Raw genomic sequence first — 14,452 nt, 5'->3', positions numbered from 1 at the left:
ATAATGCTCCTTGGTTTTACCCTAGTAGCTTCACAACGCCTATAATGTTTTTAACTAATGCGAGATGAGGTGAGATTTTTATCTTTGCCAATGATTTAATGGAAATAGTTTTGAACTTTTGCCTCACAAATATGTATTTATAAAGGTAAATATGTTGTGGTTGGATAATTCTAATGAGAGGAAAGTCCATCACTTGGCACTTAATTTGTGAAACCCTAGAAAATTTATAATTTAAATATTTGGATGTATAACCTGCCATGTAAATGTAAAACTTAAAGTGATATATAATGGAGGGGATGACCTCCATAAAATGAATTTTGTTTTAGAATTAGTAAAGACAGAGAAACTAGTAACGTGTTTTGATGGATAAAATAATGAGAGAAATGACAAAAAGTTTCTAAGATAAAAGTGAGGTCATAAATAATACCTTATAATAAAGGATAATTTAATGAAAATGCCAGGACAGAAGGTGCAATCATCTATTAAAAATCAGTCACATTGCTTTGAAACGATAATAATACCCAATAAATAAATAAAGGTAGAAATTTTAAAATGAATATATTCCAAAATAATAAATGACCTTAATGGTTTAGAAGGATAATTGATATTATTTTATGTGAAGATTGAACAAGAAAAATTGGATCATTGATGAAAAGTCATGAACTGACGAATTTTACATTAGAAAGCAAAGCTCTCAATCCAATGATCGGATCGAGATGAAATTTTGCATGAAGTCTATTAATATGTTTTCCTACCTTGGTGAAAGATCTCATCCCAGTGGAAGTTTGGTAAAGACTTACGATTTAAGCATAAACAAACCGGATAGTTTACATGAAAAATAAAATAAAATAAAATACATAAATGAGGGACATAAATGTAATTAGGGGAAAATTTACCTTTAAAATAGCAAACGGCCACTTGTTCAAAAAAAATAAAAATAAGGGTGATAGACAATAGAGAATTCGGCTAGAGAGAGGTGCAAAATTTAAAGGAACCAATAATGCTCTCGTGACCATATCTTTGGAATCCACCATTGGATCATGTTGATTTTTGGATATATTATTCTTCTCACACTCCTCAACTAATTGACTAGAGGGCTTTGAAGGCACATAATCCGTTTGACATAAATCATCATCGGAAGTTTCCTAGAAAACAAAAGGAAATACACCTGTAGAGCAGTTTTGGTTACCCATCGATTTCTCTCTCTTCCACAGTTGGATCATGCCTATTTTTAGATATGTGGTGTGCCTAGATGTGGCCTTCATTCTGGACGGTGGAGATCGGAAACTCACTCTCCGACAAGGTGTCATTCATATTGAATAGTAGCTCGTCCATTTTCAGGTTAGTTTGATTTTATTCAGATCTATGGAGATCCATCATTGGATCATTCTGACTGTTGGGTTCAAGCAATAATCAGAGGTGGATGACTTATTGCTTTTTGAATTTATTGCCAGTCTTAGTAAAAATTTAGGAAGCTTGATTTAATTACATGTTTTGATGAAATTAAAATTGTGTGGGTGTAGGGTTTTTGTAAGATATAATGGTAAATTATGTTCTTGTTATTAGTGTTGTTATAGATTAATTATGTTGTAAAATGTGTTAGGGAAGTTTTGAAATTTGGATGAAGGGACATTAAGTTTGTTGATTTAATGGATATATGCTTTTAGGCATTAAAAATGATTGGGTCTAGTGGTAATTGAAAGAAAACTTGAAGAAAATATTATCCTCTATTTAATGAAAAGATTTGGCCTAGACATATAAATGAGAGGATGAGCTTAATTGTTTTAATTGCTATGGAATTTAAGTTGAATGAAGTTATAATAGATATGAAATGAATGGGTAAAGGTTTATCTAAAATAATTAAAAAGGGAATCATCCCTTACTATGAATGAAGGCATAGAAGCATTTATGAACTAAAGAAGAAATAAGGAGATAAGACTTTGATTCATTTTCTATGTAAATTAGGTATAGAAGCATTTATGTGTATAAAGAAAATTAGGTAGAGTGTCAATTGGAAGAATTTTAAAAAAATCCAAATTCTCATCATAACATGGAGTTCAACTAAAAATGAAAATTTTGAACTTGAGTTTATTCGACCTAATGTTATGGGGATTTTTACGGGATTGTGGTTTGTTGAGTGCCAAATGAATTATGTTATGTTTGAAATAATAAATTAATGTGAGGAAAATTTCATTTTTGTGGAATTTTAAGGTAAGGTTAAATTAAAGCGTGCATGAAATTATGATGAAAAATATGTTGTTAAATTTACTTAAGATGAAGTAAAGTGGACTTATGAAAAAGAATTGAAAAACTCATCATGAAAATAAATAAATAAAAAGTAAGGTCATTCGGCCAAGAATTGGTTCGATAAAGAAAATGAATTAGTTTCAATGGTATGAATAAATGTAAGGATGTGAAGTTACTAAGTCTATACATGATGGGTTGAGTAGACAAAAATAAATAAATTGTTAGGCCATGTTTAAAGATATTCAGCCTGGAAAGACAAGTCATGAAAGGAAAGGAAAGGAAATAAATAAATAAATATATGAATGCCCGTGTCATGCGATTTTAAATTTAAATGAATTTTAGAATGGAATTTCCAATTATGGTGGAGCCACATTTGATATGTATCTTTAATGATACAGGAGAGATTGCAGGGTATGTTCAGTAGCATGGGACTTTTGCGCGAGTTCAAGCATTAGGTGGGTGTCTTACACCTCAAACTGTTTTTTTTACAGTACTTGTTAGAGTTAAATAACTGGTATTTTCTATAAATATACTTGTGCTTGTGTAATTGTGAATGTTTATGTCGAGGAAAATATAGTGGACTAGTTGGCTTGAATAGAGTTAGTGGCGCTACTGTACTGACTGTCGAGTTAGATGTGTAATAACAAAAATTAAGTGTATTGATTTTAGGGTGATAAATTAATGGTATATTATGATTAAATTGTTGATGCTCGATTTATATATGTATATTGATGATGTGTATGTGTTTAAATAGTTTATGTGAAGGAAGCAGATGTATCACATCTTGTCTTTTTAATTTGTGTAAACTTATTGATAAATTTCAAAATTTATTGTTTTATTGCTTTGATGATATTGAAATGAATAAAAGTACCTTATATGCAACAATATACCTCTATTAGTTAGGATAATGTTTGAATGAATAGGAGTGACTTGTGTGCGTTGTTATATATCGAATTAATTATGTTATTATGGTCATAGTGTCAATAACTAAGTGTGTGAATGATACTTAGCAACAATGGTTATAATGAATATGATGTTTAAAAAAAAAAAAAAAAAAAAGAAGAAGAATAAGAAAAGAAAGAAAGGGGATTGATACAATTAGAAATTTCAAGTGACATTGATTAGCTATCCGGGTTTGGATAGCTAATGGTATCAATGAGGTTTCATTGGTACCGGCATTTAGGGTGACATTGATTAGCTATCCAGATTTGGATAGCTAATGGTATCAACGGGGTTTCATTGGTACCTGCATTTAGGGTGACATTGATTAGCTATTTGGATTTGAATAGCTAATGGTATCAAGGAGATTTCATTGGTATCGGCATTTTAGACGACATTGATTAGCAATTCAGGTTTGAATTGCTAGTGGTATCAATAAGGTTTCATCGGTGTCGGCATTTCTTAAATTGATTAATCGATCCCGAGCAGTTGGGTGACTAATAATGTTAGTAAAGATTACTATCGACATGGTTACTCTTGGTTCAGTGAAAAAGATAAGTTGATTAATGACACGATCAAAGAGTTAATGTTTTATCCCAAGTGCAGGAGTGTCAAAGTAATAATTAACCTGACAAGACCGGGATCGAACCACAGGAAGGTGGACTATATAAATTATAAATAACAACAACGACGACGACGACGACGACGACGATGATGGTGGTGGTGGTGATGGGTTAAAGAGGACATTGAGATGTAAGATAATTATAAAGATTAAACAATGATAAAAACAAATGTCAAGGTTAGAGGATCCACTAATAGTATTAGAGATAAGGAACGTATAAACTCTTTATAAATTATCAATATGATCATATTAATCATCTTATTTATGTAACATCATACTTATAAATTTTATCAGGTATTCATGATGCTAACTTATGTTGACAACAAATCAAGTTCCTCTTATAATGACAATGTCGGCCGAAGACTATGAAGAATCAAGTATTTGATGTACCAAGTGTTATACAACACAAATCTAGATTAACCATTTAACAAGCAAGGTATTAAGAATTAATAAAATAAAAATGATAAGACATGTTAATAGCAAGTTGTTTAGGATATAAGTATTAAAGTCCATATTGAGTTTATATTATACTTATCCTAACACCATTAATGAAACCTTTTCACCTTGACATAGTTAACTTAGCTAGACATTATGAAAAAGAAAAACATAAATAAACAATATAAAAACATAAACATGATATAAGTTAACTAAGTATAGTAAAGGAAATGAAAAGCATGAACAAGAGATTAATGAAAGCAAAACTTAAACATTACAAAAATATATATATAGAGAGAGAGAGAGCAAGAACATGATCTTAATCTAAAAAACAAGATGCCTACATGCATGAAAAATGCCTCCTTTTATAGGCTAAAATTCAGAACTATTCATTTGGTAATTGATTATTGATGTAGTGGCCAACTATTGATTTAGTGGACTTGGTGGACAATAGCAATTAAGCATTTTGGCTGGATGAAATGACATTGATGCAATCAGAATTTGACAAAGTGTTCTTCATGAAAGTTGTTTGAAATTATCTTGTCCTTCCACCCACCAAGTTTCAGAGAATTTGGATCACTACAACTCAAGATATGTCTAAAATATTGAGTAGTGCTGCAGGTGGACGTGGTGGATAGCCCTCAAGCTCTTGTTTGGATGAAATGTCATTGCTACCATCAGAATTTAAGCATGTCTTCTACATGAAAGTTGTTGGAAATTATTGTTTCCTTCCACCCACCAAATTTCACATCATTTGGCCTTCTAAAACTCTATATATGGGTAAAATTTTAAGCAGTGTTTGGGTTGAATTGCAGGACAGATTCTGACTTCTCTTTTGTGGCTAAACTTTGAATTTGAAAACAGCATATTTGGGTCTTTCCATATCATGAAAGTTGTAGGCCTATTTCTTATCTTTCCAACCAAATAAACCAAACTGAAATACAAGATCTATAGCTCCAGATATGACCCAATGACTGAACAATGTTCAAATTTGAATTGAATCGGCATCTCCTTCCTAAGCTTAGCCTTTTCTTTGTCCTTTCACTTTCAATAGTTAATCACAACAATCAATCCTTTGAATTGTACGATATACCTACATTTAAAATGAGCATTTTCCATAAATTAAAGGTATTTTATAATATCAAACTTGTTATTATAAAACATGCTCTAGTTAAGGAGTTATTGATACTTCAAGTGCAAAATGATTATATAAAACCTTGATAAAATGCACTTTTAAGTACTAATCAATTAACTATTCTGGGTCAAGAATAGTTAATGATATCAATTGGTTACATTGGTATCGGCAACCATTTCTGGTGTGTTTAGCTACTCCAGGTAAGGAGGCTAATGATGTTAAGGGTTCTTGAAACCGACAACTTTGATGGTAAACCAAATATTAATAAGATTTGATACTCCAGATAAGAATAATTAATGATACTAATCGATTGTGTTAATATCGGTATGTGAATGTAATTGATTAATCTAGCTCAATATTAGAAAACTAATGATACTAATGAGATTTATTAGTGTCGGTGATTACCTTTTAGAAAATAAAAGGGAAAACATTGATTAGTTATTCTAAAAGAATGAGATAAGCTAATGATACCAAGAGACGAATGTCTTGGTATAAAGTGAGAATTAATTTATAAGGAGATGGTATTAAAAAATCGTTAGGTTATGTTGAGATTTCCAAGATGAAATTATTCTCAACAAATGTGATAGGATATTAGATGGATATTGGTAATAGATTGAAAATGCATGTTGTACATTAACCAACCTACTTGGAAACTTTAAGGTTTTTTTTTTTTTTTTTTTATGAAATTGGTGTTTTTGCAACTTTTATGTTAACTAGCCTAGCATACAACTTTATGCACCTTCTATGCCTAATAGAATTTGTGTTTTCATAGCTTTTACACCTTAGCTAGCCTATTGAATAATTTTAGGCATTTTAAGATCTCATAATGCGTTTTTGCATACCGGTGTAAAAATCATAAGGTTTGTGGAATTGAAGCTTTTTCAACTTTTATACATTAATTAACCTATCAACAACTTTAAACACCTATCGAACATCACATAATGTTTTTTCATACTAATGTAAAAATTATATTCTCTGTAAAATTGGTTTTTTTAGCAACTTTTAAAAATAATAAGGTTTATGTAATTAAAGCTTTGTAACGTCTAAATAACATGATATTTAATAGAAAAAGATACAACGAAAGAGAGATAAGTGATTATGTTTAGGGTTTTTTTTTTAGCTGCATGCATATATATATATAAAGTTCTTGTTTTACTATAGGGCTTCCAAGTAAAAAAAAAAATACTAAGCTTAAGCCCTACTTGAAAATATAAGCCCAAATTGATCATTGGGCAAAAAGTTCATGCCCAGGCCTGCTCAAAAGTCAATAAGCCCAGATTAGTCCATCAGCAACTTAACATTAGGGATAGGCAAAAATGAATATAAAGATAAAAAATAATGCATTGGTTCTCACAATTATTGACCATAATATAAATGAAAAGTTGGTTGAATTCTTGGATAAATAGCAATGTGGGTGGTTTGTGAAATAATAAAAAACTAGTATATTTGCCTACGCTTTGTTGCGGTTCGAATATACTTTTTTAAACTTAAAAAAATGTTAACAGTATGAAGATTTTTTTAGCAGTATCATTAAATCCAATCAAACAGTTCGATCTCAAAACCTGACAACCCGACTCCGTACCTAGCTCGAGTTTCGAATTAAACCACGAGAGAGATGATCCAAAGTTAATCATTCAATTTAATAGGTCCAAAACTTGGATGACTGGTAAAAACATGACATAACTTTTAAAAAAAACTTTAAGATGACAATATATATATATATATATATATATAATATATATATATATATATATATTAAGATGATGACAGATTGGATCGATCTCGGTTACCCTATAACCTGAGTCATGGACTTTAATGGGTTTAATAACTTTGTTGTTTTTGTAAATTATTTTTATTTTATTTTATGATAACATTAAATGCTTTCAAAATCGAGCATCACCCGTAAAAAATATATTTATTTGAGATCATGATAACCCTATAAAAAATTAAAAAATAAATCATGAATTTTATTTCTCAATCAATCCAAAATTAAAGAAGAGTGAAATAAAATAAAAAAAAAACAGCTAGAAAAATTAAAGGACCAGAAACTAAAAAAAAAAAATATTAGGTTTGATGGGTAAACCCGTTAATTGGGCAACTCAAGTCAACATGTCAAACCCACAAACTAGGTAATGTACTCTATTGGGATTAATAACTTCTTCTTCCCCCCCTAAACTATTGTTTATTTAACTATACGATATAAAAATAAACGATTGTTAAATTGAGCGTCGAACCAATATTGAAACTTTTTTTTTAAGACTATGATAACATCATAGAAAGTAAAACAAAACAAATTATGAAACTCAATTCTTCATCAGTTCAATATCAAAGGAAAAAAAATTAAAAAAAGTTTAACTTGTTATACTCGTCACTAGGCTCATGCATTTTCTAAAATTTAATTTTATTCTTTATTCTTTTGTAATTTTTTTTAAATTTTTTTCTTTAATTTTTTTTAAATATTATACAAAGATTAAAAAATTAGTGTTTCATTATAACAATTGCAACATTATTTTATTTTTCTGCCATATTAAAAAATTAATTTGAGTTTTTACTTGTTTTTATCAACATATGTGATCATTACTATATTTTAATATATGTATGTATCAATTTTTTAATTTATGGTTATATTTTTTATTTAAAAAATATGTTATTAACACCTATACATTAATTCTTTTGTGTTGAAAAAAATACTTATTCAATTTGAAACGAAATAAGTTGAATAAATACATTAACACTTTGCTTTTTTTATCTTTATTAATACAAATAGTTCCTAATGTATTTAATTAAATGTATATATAAATTTTTTAATTTATAATTAATTTTTTTAAATAAAAAATATTTAAAAAGTTTATATATTTATTTTTTTAATTAAAATTTTTTATCGATCCACAACAAATCTATGGTAATACTAAACACTCGAGTGTCTTATTCTCCTAACTTTCTTTCCTCTCCCACTTTTTTCAAATGAAAAACACACACACACACACAAATGCGCGCTTCTCTCTCTCCTCTCCTATTTGTATCAGCCAAAAAATATACAAAAGGTACCTCTTTTTAATTTATTTTTAATCCAAACAGCAACTCTTCTTCTCTCTCACCCTCTCTTACTGGCACACACACTGCAGAAAGAAAAAAACTTATTTGATATGTTTCAGACAAAATCTAAGCAATAATTATTATAATAATAAAAAGCTAACTTACAATCAAGAAGAGAAAACCTTAAAACACTGTCTGGTTTTTGAACAACAGCAACAGCAACAGTAAACACCAAAACCGAAAGCCCTTCCAGATCTCCTTCTCCAGATCTCTTTCTGTCGTAAAACCCTTCAATCCAAGGTTTATTTGGGGTTCTGTCTTCCTGGGTATTCTTTCTTTTTGCTGAAATTTTTTTGGCTGTTTGTTTCTTTTGGGCTACGGGTTTTAAAGGTTTTATAAGCATTTCTCCATGAAACCGACCTTTGTAGCTGGTTCTGGCACCTGGGTTCGCTTCAAAATACTGGCTTTTGATTGATTTACTAGACTTTTCTCTTTGATTTTTTTGTTTTTTTTGTTTTTGGGTCTGGAAAGACTGAGTTGGGGTTTCTGAAATGGGTAGTAGCTCTGGTGACCCCAACTATAATATCAACAACATCAACACCAAAGCCATTGATGCATCTGTGGGTGCTTTAGTTTGGGTCCGCCGGAGAAACGGCTCATGGTGGCCGGGTCGGATTGTGGGTCTCGATGAGATTTCTGAGGGTAGTTTGGTCTCGCCAAGATCAGGCACTCCTGTTAAACTTCTTGGCCGCGAGGATGCCAGTGTGTAAGTGCCCATTAACATCTCTTGATGAGTTATCTTTTCTAATTGCCGGTGGTTTGTGAGGGCCCGGGCGACTTGTGTGCATTGATCTGTTGCAGTTTTGCTAATGCTACCTGGCTTATGAGATAGATAATTGATGCATTGCAGTTTCTTGAGTTTATACTTTACAGTTCTTTTTCCTGCTTTTGATGCTTCTGTGGATTGTTATTGCGATTTTTCTCGGTGGTTTTAGTTTTATGGTAAAAACTGGATTTTGGGGTTGGTTTCATGTTTGTATAGATGCCCAAATGGGTGTTTTTCTTCTTCTTCGTCTTCTTCTTCTTCAAGATTTGTGTGCATGTCTGGTGTTGTTTCTTAAGACATTTTTCTCTGTTCTTAAATGGTTCTTTTCTAGTCTGTTCTCTAACTTAAGGTTCATGTTAATTGGTGTCGGGTATTTATATGAAACCTCTGGTGGCTGGTAGCTTGGCATGATTGGGAACAACTTATGAAAAATTGAAAAGTAAAGCTCTCTTATTCAGGGGATATAAGAATGAGAGTGTGTTAATTCATTTCATAAGCTTGCATCTGCTTAGCTGCCACCAAATTGCTGTTTATCTGATCTGATATTAGTTTAAGATGTGCCTGATTATGCTATAGTTTGATTCGTCCATCTTCCTGTTTTTGCAGCTGCTAAATCCTCTCCATCTTTCTTAATAACATGTTTTCTACTTCTAACATCACTACACTGCTTTCATCATTGGCTGTGGTGCCTCCACTCAGTTGCTGATCCAGTACATTTCTTGAAATACTACCACACTAAAACTCATGCCTCTGCAAATTGTGAGGTGTGCATATGTTTTTCTGTGCTGTTATGCCAGAACAATATTTCTTTTGTATTTTTTGAGATCTATAAATAGATCTATCTTTCTGGAACACTGTTGTACTATTTTTGTGCTTTGTCCCGTGGTTCCTCGCAAAGTTTTCTGTACTGAGGTTTGTCCATCTTCATAGCTTGTTGCTGCCATGGTTTAATTTTTTTGGCAGTTTTCTTTACAGTTAGTGTGTGTTTTGAAAAGGCAAGACTGAGTTCTGTGTTTTCAGGTTGGAGCAAGTTTTGTATTCAAAAAGTAGGGACAAATCCCCCCATCCTAAACCATACAGAAACTGTGTGTAGCATAAAAGCATGGAAACATTATGTGTTGAGTTCATCCAAATTCTCTATTGGAAATGAAATGTTTTCAACCTTACATGCATGTGGAATAAACAATATTTGCTAGTTAATGACTCCATTTCCAGGAACAAGAAGTATTAGAAGAAATTTAAGTGAAAAAGATCTCTTGTGCCTTTTTATTATCTAACTTCCCTGTCTTTTCCTTTGTTAGATTTGATATTCTATAGAGTCTGCATTGTCAAAATCTTTTCTTATAGTTCATCCAAGGACCATGTGCTTGTCACTCAATTATTTTTTTTCTCGGTCACCTTTTAGCTTAATAGATTTATGGTTTATATTTCTATTGTTTCTTGTGATACATATCTAGTGAAGCAGGAGAGCCTTAGGTTTGATAAGAAAGAGTGTTATATGATAATGTTATCAGAGGCACATATATGTTGGGATTCAAAACTCCACATGTTTCTTACGTGGGAGACATGCATCTTTTACATATTATTGTACCTTCTTATTGTTTTTTGTGGCATTTGTGTGGGAGTTAGGTATAATTAGATGGATCACCACTTCAGAAAATAATATCTGTCAATTCTAGTTGAAGTAAAGAGTAAGTAGTGCTTGGATGATCATGCAGGAGGACATTCTGAGGATTGATCTGTAATGCCTAACTACACTATTTTAGTTATTTATGATGTGGATTGCTGAAGCTTGAGGCTGATGAGATTTCTGTTCTTATGCAAGTAAAAATGTTGGCTCGAAATTTTATTGCTCTCTTGCATCTGGATACCTGTTATATGAGGTAGTAATGGAAGTTGGCTGAGTTTCTGCAGCTTTTGAACTGAGTTTAGTTTCTTGAGATGCTTAAACAGTCATATAAATATGTGCCTGTGAAGGTTGTCCATGTGTCTGTTATATGCTGCATGTTTGTCATGACTGATGTTGGTATAAAAAGTACTAAGTTGGAACAGTGCTTGTGCATAACAGTTTTTGTGTTATTGATTTTATTTTATTTTGCAGCTGATGTGTAAAGTTTTGTTCTCTTGAGACTTTGAATTCTTAAGTAACATTCAAATATAAAATTTTCTCTTCACATATGGTTGATTTTTGTGTAACAGATGCTTTATTTTGTTGGTTTAGGGATTGGTATAATCTTGAAAAGTCAAAGAGGGTGAAGGCATTTCGATGTGGGGAATATGATGAATGCATTGAAAAGGCAAAGACTTCCGCTGCAAATGGTAATAAGAGAGCTGTGAAATATGCTCGGAGAGAAGATGCCATTCTCCACGCCTTAGAGATTGAGAATGCTCGCCTAGGCAAGGATCAACTGGACTTCTTCTCTAGAAGTGATAATTTGGTTGAAGAGCATGGTAGTTCAGCCAAAGAATCAAGCATGTCTTTTTCTGGAAAAGAAGATGGTGATATGACTGATGGGGATAGTTGTTCTGAAGACAATTCAGACATGGATGCAGATTCAGATTCTGGTTTGGATACTGATTCAAGCTTGGGTTCAGATTTAGCACCAGAATTATCAGAGTCTGGTACATCCTCTGAGGAGCCAAATTATAATGGTGCTTGCAAGATGCAGTCTTTGCCAGGAAAGAGGAGAAGAACCCCAAATGATTCTGAGGATGATGGAACAGAAGGAATTAAGCGAATGAGAGGACTTGAGGATCTTGGAATTGGTGTAGGAGATTCAAACACTGGGAACTGTATGCATAATATCTGTCCTGTAAATGGTAGCAAAGGTTATAACTTGTTACTGAAAAGAAAAAGGTCTCAAGTAGCAAATGTTAATGAGCTCTTGAAAAGAAAAAATCGTCACCGACCATTGACAAAAGTTTTAGAGAGTACAGCCATGGTGTGTGTTCCAGTTATCTGTGACCATCTTTCCAGTCCAAGTAGCTTGCCTCTTCCGGGATTATCTGATGGTAAGATTTCTGGAATAGAATCAAATGGGTATAGAAAAGACTGTTCCGTTGCAACCAATAATAACTCAGACAGTTATGGAGTTTCTTGTGAGAATGGTAGCTCATCAAAGTCTTCTGATCATGCTCATGATGCTGCTCTCATTAATCACAAGTTGAAGAAGGAAAAAGATATTTCCAGCATATCCAGGCCAGCTGAGAACATTTCTGTGGACAGGTTATTTGATGTGCCATTTGTTGGGGAGGAAAAACACCCTACAGGTAGTTGATTAGGACATTTAAAACTTCAGAGCATGTACCCTTCTCTGTTCATCTTGTATTTCCTTCTGTGCATATGTTGTCTGATGTCTTTAGTAGCATAACTGAAAACATTGGGACATAACTGGCTTGGAGTCCTATTTGTCTAATGTTTGTATATATTCTATTTACGTGTCTGTTTTGAGCAGACTGTTGTATTTCTTTGTTTAGTAGACTTAGGATAGCCCAACCATTGTAGAGGAATTTTTTACTTGTTCTGATTTTTCATTTTGATCTCCAGGTTTTTCTCCAATACTTGTGTCCTGTTCACCTGGAAAGCATCAAATTGGTGGATTGGGGAAGCAATTTAGTCAAAGCAGTCAAGCAGAAGCTGTGTTGTTGAAAAATGAAGCATGCAACGAATCTGGTTCTACAAGTCTGGCAGCTGCTTGTGTTTATAATAATTTCAGCCAGAGGATAGAGAAAGGTGCTTCAAAGTGGCAGTTAAAAGGAAAGAGGAATTCAAGACACACAAGTAAAAATAGAAAGCAAGACTCAAGAAAAGATGACATGGATGATGAACCCAATGCTTACTTGGCAGGTATGGAGCACTTGGATGGATTCCGTCAGGGTCCTGATCAGAAAGTTGATTGTGGTGGAGGTAAATCCGAACCGTTTTCTGAATACCGTGTGGATGCTGTTAGGGACCGGAGCAAGTCTTCTTCTCAGGGGGAAGGTATGAGGACGGCAATGGTGGAGTTGTCTGTGCCTCAAAGGTCACTTCCGTACCGTCAATCACGCTTCATGGTTAATTCCAGATATCAGACATCAGATTTTCCTGGAAGAAATCTCTCCTCGTGTTCAAAACTATTTAATGTTGAGATCAAGGTTCAACGCAACTACCGGCAGCAGCATGTTCCGTTGGTTTCTCTAATGAGTAAATTGAATGGTAAAGCCATCGTAGGTCACCCTTTAACAATTGAGAATCTAGATGATGGCTATTCTGATCTGATGCTTGGTAGTAATGAAAGGGATACAACTCATGTTACGGAAGGGGAAACTCCCAAACTGGGTTATGCTGCTATGCGAAATATAGAGGCTGGTAGGACACCTGCCAGGCGTATGACAGTGAAACCAAGATCTTCAACAAGTAAATCACACAAATTAAGGAAATGTGGGTTGCTTTCGAAAAAGATTCGGAAACTGTCTTCTTTGACAGGGAAAAGAGTAGAAGATAGAAAACTGGTGGTGGAGAAGCCCGAGGGTCCTGTTATAGCTTGTATCCCCCTCAAACTAGTGTTCAGTAGGATAAATGAGGCAGTGAATGGTTCAGCAAGGCAAACACACCGTGCCTTACCATCAAGCAACTCGTGAATCTTGTTCTCTGGAAAGGTTGGAGAATTTTGGATTAAAATGATAAATTTGTTTAGTTTTGTGGCGCGCGTCATGGGAGCCTGTTTTAGTTGCGGCACCTAGTTTTCTGCATATCCAAATGATGTCTGATCTGTGGCCTGAAGGTGGAAACTCTCGGTTACAAATTCCTTGAGCTTTTTCACCGTTGTAGAGATGGACAGATAGGATTAAGAAGAATGGAGGCTGTCTAGCTGTGTACATATGTAACGGTAGCTGAAGTGTAAATTAAAGATGGCGACCTTGGTTGGTATAAGGTACTTGTGGCCTGATGCTAGGTTTTAAATTTATGAATTGAGGTTGGTTTAGAGGGCAAACAACTTGAGTCTTTTCAGCAACTGGTCTGTGACATGATACCAATTTTGAGGGTAAATTATACTCTTCTACATCTACGCCTTGTGTTGTACTTGTGGCCTGATGTTAGGTTAAATTTATGAATTGAGATTGGTTTAGAGGGCTAAGAACTTGCAAATTTTTTACAAATTACATTTTACATCTTTAATTGTTTCCCCCCTTGTGCAAGTTTTCTGTAATTGTTTCTTCAGACTCTTTCTCC

At 33.1% G+C, this 14,452-nt stretch overlaps 1 protein-coding gene across 3 annotated transcripts; it reads left to right on the top strand.

Moving 5' to 3' along the window:
* The first annotated feature begins 8,349 nt into the window (after window positions 1-8,349).
* On the top strand, window positions 8,350-14,440 carry LOC118031038 (uncharacterized protein At1g51745). Of its 3 annotated transcripts, XM_035035339.2 has the most exons (4): window positions 9,041-9,180; window positions 9,847-10,004; window positions 11,462-12,510; window positions 12,788-14,440. In XM_035035339.2, exons 2-4 carry the CDS (start codon window positions 9,985-9,987, stop codon window positions 13,858-13,860), a joined length of 2,142 nt encoding a protein of 713 aa, XP_034891230.1. In that variant the 5' UTR covers window positions 9,041-9,180; window positions 9,847-9,984; the 3' UTR covers window positions 13,861-14,440. The 3 variants fall into 3 exon arrangements, with proteins under 3 accessions (XP_034891228.1, XP_034891229.1, XP_034891230.1); XM_035035337.2 differs by lacking the exon at window positions 9,847-10,004 and having other exon boundaries at window positions 8,350-9,180; XM_035035338.2 differs by lacking the exon at window positions 9,847-10,004 and having other exon boundaries at window positions 8,961-9,180; window positions 11,440-12,510.
* The last annotated feature ends 12 nt before the right edge of the window (window positions 14,441-14,452 follow it).

Source organism: Populus alba, chromosome 3 (assembly GCF_005239225.2).
Source record: "Populus alba chromosome 3, ASM523922v2, whole genome shotgun sequence".
Lineage (NCBI taxonomy): Eukaryota > Viridiplantae > Streptophyta > Magnoliopsida > Malpighiales > Salicaceae > Populus > Populus alba.
This window is presented reverse-complemented; position numbering and strand designations above follow the sequence as displayed.

What these genes read in the sequence shown, in the direction of transcription:
- LOC118031038 (XM_035035337.2), top strand. Translation starts at nt 8,966, where the DNA reads ATGGGTAGTAGCTCTGGTGACCCCAACTATAATATCAACAACATCAAC. An exon ending in GGCCGCGAGGATGCCAGTGT is followed by an intron (nt 9,181 to 11,461) that starts GTAAGTGCCCAT and finishes TTGTTGGTTTAG; the next exon opens with GGATTGGTATAATCTTGAAA. An exon ending in GGAGGAAAAACACCCTACAG is followed by an intron (nt 12,511 to 12,787) that starts GTAGTTGATTAG and finishes TTTGATCTCCAG; the next exon opens with GTTTTTCTCCAATACTTGTG.